General features: G+C 40.4%; 1 protein-coding gene across 1 annotated transcript in view; it reads left to right on the top strand.

Moving 5' to 3' along the window:
• The window catches only part of RPAP3 (RNA polymerase II associated protein 3), a 38,478-nt gene extending 24,668 nt beyond the window's left edge, over positions 1–13,810 (top strand). The window contains exons 11-17 of the mRNA XM_065405587.1: positions 214–284; positions 412–528; positions 2,463–2,674; positions 4,860–5,055; positions 5,912–6,009; positions 9,793–9,893; positions 12,732–13,810. Coding sequence (XP_065261659.1) covers positions 214–284; positions 412–528; positions 2,463–2,674; positions 4,860–5,055; positions 5,912–6,009; positions 9,793–9,893; positions 12,732–12,823 — 887 coding nt within the window. The 3' untranslated portion in view covers positions 12,824–13,810. The remainder of the gene's footprint in view (positions 1–213; positions 285–411; positions 529–2,462; positions 2,675–4,859; positions 5,056–5,911; positions 6,010–9,792; positions 9,894–12,731) is intronic.
• The last annotated feature ends 2,999 nt before the right edge of the window (positions 13,811–16,809 follow it).

The following is a 16,809-nucleotide window of genomic DNA, read 5'->3' as shown; positions in this document are numbered from 1 at the left end:
AAAATATTGAAATAAATGGTAGTCTATTATTGTTTAACAGCGCTATTAATTTTTTTTAATCACCTGACAGCCCTAATTTACTTGTAAACTAATTATTTTGGAGGCGGTTACCTTTGGGGAAAAACAGATAGTTTAATAAAAAAAAGAAAAAGACCAGAAATACTTCAACTTGAAACTTATACATTTTTTTCTCATGTTTTTTTATTCACTTAGATTTTGAAACAGTTTTGAAGTTGGAACCTGGCAATAAACAAGCAATAAATGAACTAACCAAAATACAGAATGTATGTATATTTGTGACAATATGTTGCAGTTTATTAACAGAATATTTCTGTGCTTAGATTATATGTATAAATGTAATGAATTTCATAACTAACCTTAATTTTAATTATCTGAACAATTATCTTTAAGGAATTAGTTGAGAAAGGGCTGTGGACTTACCAGGAATGTCCTGAACCATCCGCAGAAGAAACAGAAATACGAAACCTGGTGCAGCCCATTGATAAACCCTTACATCTTAGATCAACTGTAAGTGGGAGAGAATTGGGGAAAACATCTTGAAAATATAGAGGGGCATGGAGAAGTAGTGGAGTTCAACATTTAACTCCTTTCTTACCTGTTGTGTTGTAAATGTAAACTGATATTTGGCATGCACGCTTTTAGTGTAAAAATGCCTTATTTAAATATATATTAAGATAATAAATGTAATTTGCAGATACAGATTTCAGCATGCATTAGACTTGCACTATTCATACATTTTAATTCTTTTCTTTTTCTTATAAATATAAGGTAAATTCCCTGGGACACAGAGAGTATTTACTGTATCTTGTACAGTGCAAAGCACACTAATGTTTAACAAATACATTTTCTCTTAATTTAATAAATAACTTCCAAACAGTTTTGTTTCTTGAGTCCATTAATTGTAATATAAACCAAAATTGGTAACAGACTAAAGTTAGGTAGAAAATAATGTCCTTTACTTTAAATTTTAAAAATAAGCATTGGATTAATTACATCCAATTAAAAGATATTGTATAATACAAATGTAATAGAATATATCCTCTATAATGTTAAATTACACTTGGTTATATCAGCTGTAGCATTATTGACATGCTAATTTTCAGCTTAAAGCTGCACTAACTGGAGATACTAAATATAGATTAATTTGTCCTTCATGGTTCTATTAATGTTAGACATTTATTGACACTTACAAATGTACTGTCCTACTCTGCTCCCTTTTCACTGATCTTGCAGTACAAAGAGAACAGAAACCACCTGTATCTCCCCAGTGGAGACCCTACACCTCTCCTGACATGGGGCAGGATGGGTTGTGTCCATAATGGATTGCACTCTGCCTATCCCAAGATGGAGGACTGTTCTTTGGAGATTGTTGCTAGCTAGCATAGCTGTTAGAGCAACTCACACTGTTCTAACCTAAGGTGGGGCTGGGCCGCAGCTGGGCCGCAGCTGGGGGCTGGAAAGTCATAACTGGTTCCCTGATGGCCTCTTCACTGTGCTAAGCAGATCTCAGTCATGACAGAGAATCTGCCCCAGAATCTTTTGCATTCTTCTGTTCTTCCCTTTAACAGATTAATTGGCTGTTTGAACTTGAGTCAGATTACTAATAATTGTATATAGCCTTGCAAATATGCATAACACACTCTGCTCCCAAAAGATTACATTCAGTGGATGGAATTCACCCTTCATTTGGGTGGCTGGTAAAAGACCCTCAGGTCCTGTGGAGGGCCTGTAATATGATGCCTGCAATTGTTGGAGATCAGGCAGGGATCAAAGTAATTATTAACAAAACAGGAACAAATAAAACAAATTATTTCAGTAACAATGGGTAGGTAAACTATGGAATTCAGTGCCTCAGGATGTCATTTAGTCAAATAGTATGGCTGGATTTTAAATGTGACCACAGACCCATTTGTAGTTATTTATATTTTATTTATATTGTAGTATATTTATATAGCAAAATAAAGCTAGTCAAATCTCATTGCTACATCTTTCTTTTGAAGTCAGGATACAAAATTTGATTGACTAATGGACTGACCAAATATCATAGATCCTAAATTGAAAGACTAAAGGGCCTCTCAGAAGAAGTATTGTTGTTGGTTTTTTTTTATCTTTTAGTTGTCTGGGAGAACAGAATATAGAAATGGAATGACTTTGAGGTGAGAATGCCCCATGATACAGACGAATAAAGTAAAATGGTAGCAGGGAAAAGGCCAAATGAGAGAGAATATTTTTCATTTTATGATGAGTTTTAAAGTCACAAATTATAATAAATATGTAAACACTGTATATTTTTATTGTAAAGTATCTGCACTGGACACCAGCGCACACTAACATGGTGGCTCTGGGGTTCTAGTCCATTGTAAACAATAATCTTTTATTTGTAGTCTTTACAAAGAATAAAGAAGAGTATCCCACTAACCTTAAGTGTTTGTTCTATTTAGAAACCTTTGAGAAGAATATTCATTGAAGAAGTAGATGATGAGATGCAGAATATTGATGTGCCTAACACTACTACTCTAGTCAATAATTGGATTAATTCTACAAGCGTAGAAACAACAAAGAATCTAAGTCAAGATGACCTCTTAACCACATCTGATATTCCTAGAGCAAAACAGTTGAAAATAGAAGAAATCAGTGATATACCAGCCTTCCAGTGAGTATAATAAATTCTTTGGTGTTCTCGGATTTGATAAGCAAATGTGGGTGGGTATGTAATCCTTCTCAAATTATTATATGCTTGGAATATTGCACCAAAAAACCTTGCTTAAATGTAGTTGTAATTGAAATTTGAAAATGTAACTACTGTATTGTTTTTATTAAATAGTCTTGTAGCTGTATATACCTTGTTTGAAGATTTACTTTAGAAACACAGGTTCACAGAATGTATGTGTGTGTGAGAGGGAGAGAGACTTCTGAAACATAGAATCATAGAATATCAGGGTTGGAAGGGACCTCAGGAGGTCATCTAGTCCAACCCCCTGCTCAAAGCAGGACCAATCCCCAGACAGATTTTTACCCCAGTTCCCTAAATGGCCCCCTCAAGGATTGAACTCACAATCCTGGGTTTAGCATGCCAATTCTCAAACCACTGAGCTATTCTCTCCCCTCCTCCCCCCAAAAAACAAATATGAGCCTTTTAGATACAGGTGGACAAGTTGTTAACTTGGATTGTTTTTTGCTCAAGTATTCCAAATATCTGAGGAAAGTTATGTAATCTTGATGTAGAAAATATGCTACATTTCCTATGCACTACATCTTATCTCACTTATAGAAGGTCAGTTGGGAATTTTAGGGCAGATTCTCAGGAGTGCTAGAGGTCTGCTCTGCACACCCAGGGAGGGGAGGTATTAAAGCATTTTACCACCACTTCTCCAATTGTGGAGGCAGCCAGGTGCCTCGTGTCTGCTCTAAGCTCTGTTGACTGGTAAGAGCTCCCAAGGAGTCTGTGGCAGGGTCAGACTCCACAGCACCCCCTTGTGGCCCACCACAGCACTATTCACCATGCCTCAGTTTTCTCCCAGGGAGTAGTCTTCATCAGCTTTACCCGGCAAGGTACTGGTAACGAATGTAAACAGTAATCCCAAGTGCAGCATAACAGAAGGGTTCTCCACCCTTCTTGGCCTAAACTCTCAGGTCTTTCCCACTCTCCACAGAGCACTGACTCTCAGGGCGCTTCCCTGCTTCCAGGGTCAGTCATAGGAACCAGTCTCCTTCCTGAAACCCTCAGTCCACCAGGCTGTCTGTCTGGGAGCTACCCTTCTCCAGAGTCTACTAGAGGAATCAGCCCGCCTCCCCCAACCAAGCTCTTGCAACCCTTTGGGGTCATCCCGTAACCCCTTCTCAGCTGGGACTAACAGGACTATTTGCTCCCTAGCTGATCAGGATCAGCTGGAAGGAGAGGGTAGCTGACCTGTCTCGACTAGGCTGAGCCCAACTCCCCTTAAAACGCCAGCGAGCCTGTGACAGAGTCATTACGTTGGCTGGAATCATCCCTGGGATGACTCCTAAAATGGGTGTGTGCTGGGCTGGGTGATATAGAACCAATGGAGATAGCTCCCTACACCTAGGTGTTGGGAATCCTTGATTGGCTGTTTAAGCTAATTTCCCAGGCTCTTTGAACTGTCAGAGAATATTAATATGGTATTCCTCGCCTTTTTAACGTGGTTTTTACTAACTGGAAAACTGTCTGGAAAAATTTAGTTCTTTTTTTTCCTCCCCTGAACAGCTGAATGGATTCAGTTTGTAGTGTTTTTAGGGCAAAAGTACATTTTTACAGCCATGTTCTAACCTCTAAAAATATACTGATTGAAATGACAAATAAATTATAGGAGAACAAATGGCTGCACTGTAATCAGTGTTGAAAATGTTTTCACATTTGACATGCTTATTGTTTTGCATTATGAAATTGCAAAGAAAACTTATTTTCTTATTCTTGCAGCTGTGGGGGAAAGAATTTCTGTAATGCTGATATATATTGAATGGTAGAAGTTTTTTGTGCTCTAAAAACAGTTGTTTCTGGAAATATAGTAAATATGTAGCATATACTTTTTTACAGGACTGGAAAGTCATTTACATTGACCAGTAAAATCATATTTTAAAAAAACATTTAATTAGCTCCATTTAAATGTTTGTTTGCTTTTATTTCAAAGCTTAGGAATATTTTTGTCTGAAGAAAATAATTGCTTTTTATACAAAATATTACTAAAACCTTGAAAGTGAGGATATTTATTAAGGCTCAGGTTTGCAAAAGAGATGGCACCCAATAGCTCCAACTAAGACTCCTTTATGAAATGGCCAGAATTTTTATTTTAAAATGTATAATTAAACACATGTTTTAGACCTCCTACCAGTATGAAAGATATGCCATCAGCTACACCTCAATCGTCCAGTCTGAGAAATCATCTAGAAAAAGAAAAAACATTACTTCCTGCATCTACATCTGATGTCCCTGCAATCCCTGCAAATTCATTCCAGCTTGAATCTGATTTCAGAAAAATGAAAGGCTGCCCGGATAAGATGTACATGTACCTAAAGGTAAGAGAAGTAGTATTCTGTGACTGCAACTGTAGAAATAATTAAAGAAATAGTGCCCTTTTACGTTGGTGGATTGGGAAATTGTATCTGGAATGATTTAACAGTGCACAAATGGCAGTATCTTTATTTTAATTTAAACCCCTTTCCCATGAAACTAGGAGCTTTGACTCCATGTGAAAATAATTTTCATTCTGTGCTTGATTTTGTTTTATTTGACATTTACAGTATAAGTCTAGGAAAGATGCCCTATTTTTTTTTTTTTTTTTTTTTTTTTTTTAAATCCCTTCCTTCTAATTTAGGCCCAAATTATGTAAACACACATCTTGGTATCCACATTGAACTCCAGTTACTCACATGTGTGTTTACTGGATTGGAGCTGTAGCATTGAAGAATACAGCATTCTTATTCCTGTATAGGTTGTATAGATATTTTAAAGTGCCTCAAACTACTTTAATGTATATTTTAATTCAATATTTTTGAAGGAAAAAAGTAATTTTAGTTCCTCCTTGTTACCAAGGGTTAATCTACATTTTTTTAAAAACCTTTAACAATCACTTGCAAAAAGGTACAAGTAAATAAAATAAAATGAGTAGCTCTAAGAAGAAAAATATATTTCCTTGTAACTACAGCTATCTTTTCAACAGAATGTAGAAGGCCGTATGCATAATAGACCAAAACCTATTCTTGTAATTTTTTTTAACTTATTTCCAGGAGTACCCATGATGTTGGTAGGCACTATAAAAATATGTGGAAGGGAATGGATCCTGCTAGGAGAACTTAAAATTACTAGTTTCAGTTTTCACAATTGAATAATATTTTTTGTCTGTAAATAACAGTATTTTTTATTCTTCCAAAGCAAATAGAGCCTTCGCTTTACCCTAAGCTGTTCCAAAAATCCTTAGATCCAGATGTATTTAACCAGATTTTGAAAATTCTGCAAGACTTTTACATTGAGTAAGTTCATTTCCTCACTCATTATCCTAGGGTTTTATATTGCTTGCTGCCAACAGAGGCTTTTTCTGTTTAGTTTACCGAACAAACTGTCTATAGTATATAACACTGGCTTATCAGGATGTAGTTATCTAAATGTATTCCTCAAGAAATTAATTCTTAGTACAGAAGAATATTTCAGAAGGATTAGCTAGGAGAAAATTGGTAATGAAATAAAAAGCCTTTTGCGTTAAGTCATTGGTTTAAATTCAGATTGTGTCATTACTGGCCACTGATTGACTACTTGGTGGCCTATGTGAAGTGATTTGTTTCTATTGGAAAGATAGCACATTCCATGAGCACAGAATTCATTTTTAAAACAATGAAATGTAGCTCAAAGAAGAGCAAACAACTAAGAAATTCCATTATTTTATGCTATCTTCATTGTGATGCCTTCAGTGTCTTAGTTTTTATTTTTTTCCCCTTTAATTATATGCTTGTATTCTGTAACAGAACACTTAAAAGTAGCAAGCATGTGTATGGGAATTAAAATCTTAATATTAAGAAAATAGAAAGCACTTGGCAGTTATTTCTGAGATATTTCAGTGCTGCATTATTTGAGGCTAAAATTCTGCTCATTATGAACAGCGTATTAATTAATCTGAGCTCTAAAAATATGTTATGGTTTTCTATTATGCAGAATAGCAAGTGTAAATTAAAGGGGCCAGGCTATAGGCCGGTAGCAAGTATTGTCCAACCAATAACAAATCATAAGGGTGAATCACCACACCCGAAGAGGCATGTCCTACATTCAGTGTTACTATGTGCATGGCTTCTAGAGAGTGAATTTGATGAGAGCAGAAAGTTAAACCAGTTTTAAAAAGGAGGGGAATGTGAGGTATAAAGAAAAAAGATCATTTGTAGTCCTTGGTAGTGAAAGAGGAAGGCAGGTGGTCTCACATGCTCTCACTGTCCAAAAAAAAAAAAATCATGAGATTTTTCCATACTGCTGAAAATGACAGCAATCATGCATCACTATGTAAATCCTCACAATCAAATTACTAGGTTCCCATTAAAAATATCATTACTTTACTTTCCTCCTGAAACCCTCTGGATTTGCATACACTAATGCAGGGGTCGGCAACCTTTCAGAAGTGGTGTGCCAAGTCTTCATTTATTCACTTTAATTTAAGGTTTCGCATGCCGGTAATACATTTAAACGTTTTTTAGAAGGTCTCTCTCTATAAGTCTATATATAATACTAAACTACTGTTGTATGTAAAGTAAACAAGGTTTTCAAAATGTTTAAGAAGCTTCATTTAAAATTAAATTAAAATGCTAATCTTAACCCTGCTCAGCCTGCTGTGGGCGTGGGGTTCCGTTCACCTAGGCCGGCAGCGGGCTGAGCAGGGCCTGCGGCCGGAACCCCGGCTGGCAAGGGGCCGGCAGCCAGAACCCCAGACCGGCAGCGGGCTGAGCGGCTCAGCCCGCTGCCGGTCTGGGGTTCCGTCCACTGGCTCCTGACACCCAGGGTCCCGGCTGCCTGCCCCGCTCAGCCTGCTGCCGGTCTGGGGTTCTGGCTGCCAGCCCCTTGCCAGCTGGGGTCCCAGCTGCCGGCCCCGCTCAGCCAGCTGCCAACCTGCTGCTCAGGGTGGGGGGTGGGGATGTGGGGGATGCAAGAGTCAGGGAATGGGGTATGGGGGGCTGGGTATGTGTGGAGGGTGCAGGGGTCAGGGCAGAGGGTTGGGGGGGGGAGAGTGGGCTGGGATCAGGGGGGTGCTCCCAGCCCCCTGCCCTGAGCGGCTCACGGCAGGGGGCTGGAGGGATACGCCCTGCTCCTACCCCCCTTCCCCAAGGCCCCGCTCCTGCCTCCCTTCCCCGCCTCCTTACCGGTCTGAGCAGTGAGGGCGCTGGGGCTGCTCTTCTCCCCTCCCTCGCAAGGGCCATTGGCGGCAGGGAGGGAGAGGAGGCGGGACTCCCTGCACCACGCTGGGGGAAGAGGCGGGGGGAAGCTTGGCTGCCAGCGGAGCCTGCGGTACAGCAGCAGCCGGCAGGAGCAAGCTTGCTTCTGCCCCCTGGCCCTGCCAGAGAGAGCGGGGGGCGGAGAAGAGCAGGCTGGGTCGGGCAGGATTTTTAATGGCACACTGCTGCCTGCCGGGGTCCGGCTCAGCCTGCTGCCGGGGTTCGGCAGCGGGCTGAGCCGGACCCCGGCAGGCAGCAGCATGCCATTAAAAATCGGCTCGCATGCCGTCTTTGGCACGCGTGCCATAGGTTGCCGACCCCTGCACTAATCAATAGATCAGGGGTAGGCAACCTTTCAGAAGCGGTGTGCCGAGTCTTCATTTATTCACTCTAATTTAAGGTTTCACGTGCCGGTAATACATTTTAACGTTTTTAGGTCTCTTTCTGTAAGTCTATATTATATAACTAAACTATTGTATGTAAAGTAAACAAGGTTTTCAAAATGTTTAAGAAGCGTCATTTAAAATTAAATTAAAATGCTGATCTTACACCACCAGCCTGCTCAGCTCGCTGCCAGCCTGGGGTTCTGTTCACCTAGGCCGGCAGCGGGCTGAGTAGGCCTCGGCCGGGACCCCAGACCTGGGGGTGGGTGTTTCGGGGTCAGGGCTGGGGGAGGGGGTTCAGGGCAGAGGGCTGGGAGTATGGGGGTGCAGGGCAGAAGGCTGAGTGTGGGGGGGTGCAGGGCAGAGGGATGGGGCTGCGGGGGTGGAGGGCAGAAGGCTGGGTGTGTGTTGGGGTGTGGGGGGTTCAGGGCAGAGGGATTGGGGTATGGGGGTGCAGGGCAGAAGGCTGAGTGTGTGTGTGGGGTTCAGGGCAGAGGGATGGGGTGCTCGGCTCGTGGGGGTGCTCCCAGCCCCTTGCCTGAGTGGCTCATGGCAGGGGGCTGGAAGGGATATGCCCTGTTCCACCCCCTTTCCCCAGGCTCCGTCCCTACCTCTCTCTGCCTCCTCAGTGGAGCTGTGTGCAGGCTGCCGCTCTTCCCCCTCCCCCTCACTAGGGCCATCAGCTGATTGGCTAGGGACGGAGAGGAGGCGGGGCAGGAAAGCACCACGCTGGGGGAAGAAGCGGGGGAGGGGGGAAGCTTGGCTGCTGCAGAACCAAGCTTCTGCCTCCTGCCCCCGCAGGGGAGAGCAGTGGGGCTGGGGGCTGGGACCATGGCAGGAAGCTGAGTGCCACTCAAAATCGGCTCACATGCTGTGTTTGGCACGTGTGCCGTAGGTTGCCGACCCCTGCAATAGATCATGATCTGTAGATGTCAAAAGTGGCGAATCAAATGGATTTCTTACTACTAAGGCAGTTTATTTGACATAGTTTGTATGAACATGTGCTTCCTTAGGAAAGCCAGAGATGGTGTTTTTAAGTGACATTATCTGTTGCTTCCATTTTTGGTTGGAAACGAGGAATTTGATTTTTCTCTTCATTATTATGAGCTAAGAATAACAACTCAGAAAGGTGTTGTGGTTATGGAAAGGTTATGAAAGAAACACACACCACAAGCACCAACCTTTTGGGTACTGAAAAGTATGATTTGATATTTAGAATAGCAATAACTAGTGCATGATTAAATGTTTTACACCTTGTCAACTTTCCTCCTCCTTTCTGTATTTTTTTACCTTTGTTCTCTAGTACTAAAAATATTTGTATACAGACTGTTTGTTTGTTTGTTTGAGTTCATCTGTTCCTGTTGCTTGAATTTTCTGAGTTCCATAATCCTGCTTGTAGCTATTGGATCTTTCTAATCAGAGGTAGTTATTTTCATATATATTTAATAATCTGCTATTTTAGGAAAGAGAAACCATCTCTCATCCTTGAAATTCTCCAGAGGCTATCTGAATTAAAAAGATTTGATATGGCAGTGATGTTTATGTCAGACTTGGAGAAAAAAAGTAAGTACAAAGTAAAGCTGGATCATTTTTTATTTTATTTTTTCAAACTTGGATCTTGGCATAGGTCTCATTTCAGTCAGATACAATGAACTTCAGTATCAACTCAGTTTACAACCAGTAATGGAAATACACATGAAATCTTATTTATTTACACTTCAGAGGCTGCTTTAACTAAGTGCTTCTAAAAAGGTCTCCAGTTTGATTCTTTTTTGGGAGGTTGGGGGTGGGTGGTGGAGGGGGAGATATGTGGATCAGAGTGGTTGAGCAGTGAACTCAACCACTCTGAGGGTAGGTCTATACTTACCTCCGGTTCCGGCGGTAAGCAATCGATCTTCTGGGATCGATTTATTGCGTCTTGTCTAGACGCGATAAATCGATCCCGGAAGTGCTCGCCGTCGACGCCGGTACTCCAGCTCGGCGAGAGGAGTACACGGCATCGACGGGGGAGCCTGCCTGCCGCGTCTGGACCGGCGGTAAGTTCGAACTAAGGTACTTCGACTTCAGCTACGTTATTAACGTTATTAACGTAGCTGAAGTTGCGTACCTTAGTTCGAAGTGGGGGGTTAGTGTGGACCAGGCCTGAGAAGGGAAATTTTCCACCACTGTGTAGTGACCATTCTTGCCTGTGCAATTGTGGAGCTGACAGGTTCCAGGCAAATCATATCCTCCTTGGCTGGGAGATCAGTTTATTTAGGGCTTTTGTAAGTGGGAAAAATAAAGGAAGAAATGGGGACAAATCCTTGGGGTACTGTGCAGGGCTTGAAGGACCCTCCCAAAACAAATTATTCTTCATAGATTTTAAGCCTGGAAGGAACCACTGTGATCATCTAGCCTGACCTTCGGTATAACACAGGCCATGGAACTTCCCCAAAATAATTCCTAGAGCATATCTTTTAGGACAACATTTTGAATGTCATTGAAATGTAAATGATTTATTATAGATTACTTGAAATTCCATCTAAATAATTTTAAATGACATGAACACTTGCTCAAATCAGCTGTTTTAAATGTGCTGCTCAGAGACTGTTTTTAGGATCTCCTTCAAACTCAAACTAACAGCCAGAAAAGACATGCTGGTTATAACTACCTTTTTCAATAGCAATGTTGTGTACAAACCCTAGTAGCTGCAATTATAATTGAGCACAATATAGTACCAAAATGCATGATGTCATATCTGATTCTCACTAAATCAAATTTGGGAAGAAAATTTTCAAAATGTTGTAGAGTCAAACTCAGGTTCTAATGCTGCTACCTTTGCATTTTACCCATCACTGTAATATCAAGGCACTAAAGGCTTGATTCTGTCTTGGCACGGGAGAAGGTTGGTGGGTTGAAACAGCTCCCTGATTTGCATGGCTGGCCCCAGCTCTGATGCAACTTAGAGTTGCTTCGTGGCAGTTTTAACTCGTGCCATTGGAAAAGAGTCACTAATATGATATACCCTGCCAATGGATAATTGCCATGATGGAGCTCCTCCGTGCCCCTGACGCACCTCTGTTCTCCCACCATTTTAGACCCTCTAGGTTCTGCTGTGGGATGTATGGTGCAGGGCCTGTGAAAGCACACATACTCCAACAGAGTTCCTGTACTTCTGGGACATCTCTGGGCATATGCAGCTACTTTATGATCCCTCTGCACCACTTGAGTGGTGCAAAGGGCTGTGACCCACCTTGAGAATTTTGCCCTAATACTCTTGTTAGTAAATTTATTTTTTTTAATATTGGTTGTTTTCACACTTGCTACATGATTCAGATTCTGTTGGATCCCTCTTAACATCTTTTGAACATTTGTCATACATTGTAATTGTTTTGACATCTATTTTTTCAGTTGATTTTTTATTTTTAATTAGTGTTCATGTATGTGCTAGATTTCTCAGTCCTAGAGATTGACCTCTTCTGTTTACCACAGAACACATTTAAGCAGAGACAATGCAAGCTTCTCTAAAGTGTTCTGCCAGTATGTGTCAGCACTGTTCTTGAAGGACCACCACAGTTAGTTCACAGGAGTTTTATTCTTTGTGCCTTGACCCTCCTTTCATACGGCCCATTGAGGTGTGTGTTTGTCATTTGAATGTTTGTCTACTTCAGACCTGGACTGAGACCACCAGTTTTGTGCGCACAAGCTGTTTGGTGCCTTACGACATCTATCGCTGCTAAATGGACATTTTAAAAAATAAATTTGGAAATTACTGCATATAGCTGAGCTTCATTACAGCTACCACTCTTTCTTTATAATAAAAAACAAATATGAGCCTCTTGGACAAATAGTTTCGTTGTAAAAGACATTTTCATGTTTTGAAACTATTCATTTTTTTCTACTTTTTTACTTCAGTATATTTTTCTTCATTACAGCTTATAAATTTGAATAAACAACTTTATTTTTATGCCAATTTTGTCTATCTGGCACAAACTTTTTAACCTTCTCTTTTTAATAGCATAAAGAAAAGATAATTTGTGTCTTGTTTGTTTTTCTGTTTTTGTCATCAGGAATATGCACCTGAGGAATTATGGGTTTTTTTGGCTAACTACTTGCTGTAAAAGGACCTTTAGTCATTGTATAACACACCAAAACAAAAATGGTGGCTGTTGCCATTTGTGGGGTTTTGTTTTGTTTTGTTTTCAGTTTCTTATAGACAGAATATTGAGTTTTAACTAATTATTATTGAGATTTCTTCTTCTATCAAATCCAAATGACATATTAAATGTATTGACAGTTTTAAGACAGGACATATTTATGTTCTATAACAGTTTGTCTGTAACCTTAAAATCACACATTTTAAAAAGTGTGTCTGAAAGTCTAAAAATGGAAAGTCATATTAATTTTTATCTTCTCTTACAGCTGCACATGTATTGTTCAGTCACATGAACCAGTCAGGATTGGAGGATAATTCTGTTGAAGAGTTGAAGAAGAAATATGGTGTTCAGTATTAATGAGATTACTGATGTTACGTATTTATATATGTAAACTAGTCTGATTCCGCACCTCTTCTCTGAGCTACTTGTACTGAAGTCAGTGAAAGAGTTACATCCATAAAGTTGCATTTATGTAGACAATGAAATCCTTATACCAGACAAAACCAAATGGCAAGTGCCTAGAAAGGATAATGGCTTATGTCCCGATTCTGCAATTGTGCCCATTATTTCAGAACCTTGGGGCACCAGGAGGACTCTCCCCAGTTTTAAGAGTCCACTTGAGTAGATTGAGTGGCAGGCTAACGGCTGTAGCCGGACAGTTATTCAGAAATAAAGTTAATTATTTATAAACATGGGTTTTGGTAAGAATAATTTGGTAACTTGATGATTATTAAAAGATCAGCATTAATTTTATTTTGGGAAATAAACTTAACAGTGTTTAATTCAAAATATCAAAATTGTCTGGTATAATTTATTTTAACATAAAATGTACTACTTAATGAACTTGCATTTCTCAGATAAGCTAAATTGTTACTTATCTTTAAATAGATTCCACTCAGGACAATATGAAAACTTCATCTGATGCTCAGCAAACTTGGGGTCTGATGGCCAGTAAATTCCTAATTTCTTTAGCTGAGATTGCCCTAAAGCTGAGTTCTAGGCACTGACAGCTGAGATACCCCAGTGAACCTCAACCATTGCAGTAGTACAAAAGGAATCTCTCTTAAATAACTAGGTTCCAGACAATGTAAGATTTTTAAAATAGTCACTAAGACCCTGAATTGTACCTGTGGCAGAATGAAAATATATAAAAATATGAATGTATATTGCACCACACAGAGAGCACAATTCTTAACAGTCCTATTAATCCATCTCCTTTACAAGCTGGTAGCTATGCAGTATTTCTTTTTATATTGAGTTTTAACTAATTACTATTGAGATTTCTTCTTCTATCGAAAAAAGGTCTTAATTGCCACACCCTTTCAATGGGACTTGTGCTCTTAAGTCACTGTGGCTTGGTCTACACTTACCCCCCAAGTCGAAGTAAGGTACGCAAATTCAGCTACGTGAATAACGTAGCTGAATTCGACATACCTTACTTCGAACTTACCGCGGTTCAGACGCGGTCCACACGCGGCAGGCAGGCTCCCCGTCGACTCCGCGGTACTCCTCTCGTCTAGCTGGAGTACCGCAGTCGACGGCGAGCACTTCCTGGTTTGATTTATCGCGTCCACACCAGACGCGATAAATCGAACCCGGAACTTCGATCCCCAGCCGCCGAACTAGCGCGGCAGTGTAGACATACCCTTAGATGCTTTTGAAAATCCCACCCTTTATCCTAATGCCTACACACAAGAGGTCCACATTCAGGTTGTACAGGCAAACTTAATTCTTGATTTTTCAACCTCAGTGTTTTAAGTTACTTTTTGTAAAAATGCAGAACAGCTAACAAACCAATAAAACCTAAGAACAACAAGATGGATAGAGCTGAGATGTGGAGTTTTGCTTCTTTGTTTGTGAGGGTTTTTTGTTCTCTTTTGCTGCATTCTTGCTACCTACTAGATATTCAGGTTATAGCAATAGATCAAAAGCATTAACTGGAATCTGTCACACCAATGTCTTCATGGTGTACTGTAGCTGTACAACCCTTTAACTTTACAAGGAGTCCTGTTGCCAGGGTTGGTCAAGCTTTGGCAAATGTGTTTTTCGTTTTGTGAAAGAAATGTGGGCAACATTGTGGGCTTATCTATTGTGAAATAAGCTAGAGTATGAATTTAAAACACAATTGCTATTCCTCAACTCCCTGTGTGGACACTCTTATTTGTCACTAAAATGGATTGAGTTAAATTGCACAAAGGCATTCTTAGGACAATAAGAGTCCATATGAGGAGCTATTGTGAAATATCTATTCCAGGCCATTTCCCCCTGTAGACAAGCCCTGTGGGCAATAATATTGCTGTATTCTATGTAAGAAATGCTGGACAATGTATCATTATGTAGTATAATGCACTAGAGAGAGACTAGCAGGTAACAGCTGGGGTATGGTGTTGTGGTGGTGACCCACTTCACAGTGAGGAGGGAAAAACCCTAGCCCTGTGGCAGAAGGTTGCCTTGCTGGGTCTTATGAGAGAGAACCTATACCTCCAGTTATCTTCTTTCTGGCTTAGTTCAATTTCTAAGCTATGTGACATCATTAAAATTTCATCCCTGACTGAATGGCCTAGGAAGACTTCAGTCCCACTATGTGGCCACTACTAAAGGTGAAGTTACCTGCTGAAATTGCAAGAAGCCTCTGCAGCTGCATAGGATAGAACGCTCATGCACCTTCCATAAATCAGCAACCATGAAGACAATTTGGGTCTGGATAAAGGCTATTTAATTAGCCCTGGGTAGTCATGCGGTTACCTGGGGTCTTCAGAACCCCCAACAGGGGCAACTTAACTTTCACTCCAGGCAGTGTTAGGAATAAATCAATAGGAACACTGCAATTCCATCTGATAAGATTTATGCAAGTAAGCGTACTCTATCTAAAACTGCAGTTTATTAGATTCAAGCACACACAAACATAAGCAATAGGTTTAGAATATCCCAGATATTTGCCTAATATCTGGAGTAATTAACAGCAGGTTCGTAGTGGCCAATTGCTCACCCACTGGGAAGAAAGAGTGTCAGGAAAAACCTCTCTCAAGTTGGCTTCCGAGGACTGCTCCAAAGTACTCTCTATTAGCTAATCTTTTATAACTAACTTCTATAAAACACATAGGTCATAATAATCCCTACTATGTCATCACTTTTCTAAAACTTTCAATAAACTTTTAATATCCAAGGTGTCTAGACTCAAGGTTTTCCAACCACCAAAGTTTTCAGTCTCAGTTGTTTTTCTTGTCTGTCACCTCCTGTTCTGATTAGCAGAAAACTGCCAGCTAGATATGACCTTGCTTCTGAAAGCCTGTCTCCAAATTAACCCTTAACTAGGTGGTGTTCTATTTCATTATTGTAGGGTGGCTGAATGCATGTAATATGCTTGCAGTTAGCTTAACCACATTCTGGGGTATACACACCCCTCAAATACAGCGCAACATTCCTCTCCTTAAAGGTGATATATTTTTAATATTAAGGCCTTTACATATATGAGCAAAAATCTTCTTGCTGACACTCTCCGGTTTCACTCCTGACTTTGCCTTGTTAAGGACCCGACTTCATGTACATATCTTCAGGGCGTACCTGTGGTCTATAGAACCGCTGGCTTTGCAACCGATCGATCTTCCTCCGAATCCAGCATATCAGTACTGGATGCACAACAACCAATGCCACCTGAAACATTAGAATCACCACAATTAAATGTAAGGCCAAATTAAATCTCCAGTGCTGTGGGGGACCATCTCAATAACGTCTCCCACCAATTTTGTTCCGAATCTGCTAACCTTCTCAATCACTTATTTAATCTAATTAGAAGCGTGGTGGATGGTAACCATGATGCTGCGTGCTTCCTGCCTAGCAACTTACCAATAATTCCTTAAATAGGAATGCTTAATTAACATTTTAAAAACAATCAAATTCATTTCAATAAATACAGGCATATTCTCTCTATTCTAAATCTTGTAGCTATAAGATATTTGTGGTACATTCATATTCAATCCCAAATTCTTCTAAGGCTCCTAATTTCCAATGTGAGTATCCCACTCATACCATCTCAAATCATGTTCTTTACCATATCAGTAACCCACATCTGCATTTGCAAGCATGTCAGGGCCAAGGAAACATTACTCTGGAGGGCACCAATAGCCTGCAAGAGGTAGAGGTGGTCCTTTTCTTGGGATTGCTCCCATTTCTCTAAAACCTGTTCCACCCCATCCTGTGTGCAGCTTAGCTGATCTAAAAATACCCTCGGGGGCATTGCTAAATCCTTTAGGTATTGATCTATTGCATTCATATTATTCACCTCCTCATTCATACTGTTTCATTGTCTGTATTGTACATCCACACATTCACCATAATTCACC

This window comes from Emys orbicularis, chromosome 1 (genome assembly GCF_028017835.1).
Source record: "Emys orbicularis isolate rEmyOrb1 chromosome 1, rEmyOrb1.hap1, whole genome shotgun sequence".
Lineage (NCBI taxonomy): Eukaryota > Metazoa > Chordata > Testudines > Emydidae > Emys > Emys orbicularis.
The sequence above is the reverse complement of the archived record's forward strand: the minus strand, read 5'-3'. Positions and strand labels throughout refer to the sequence as shown.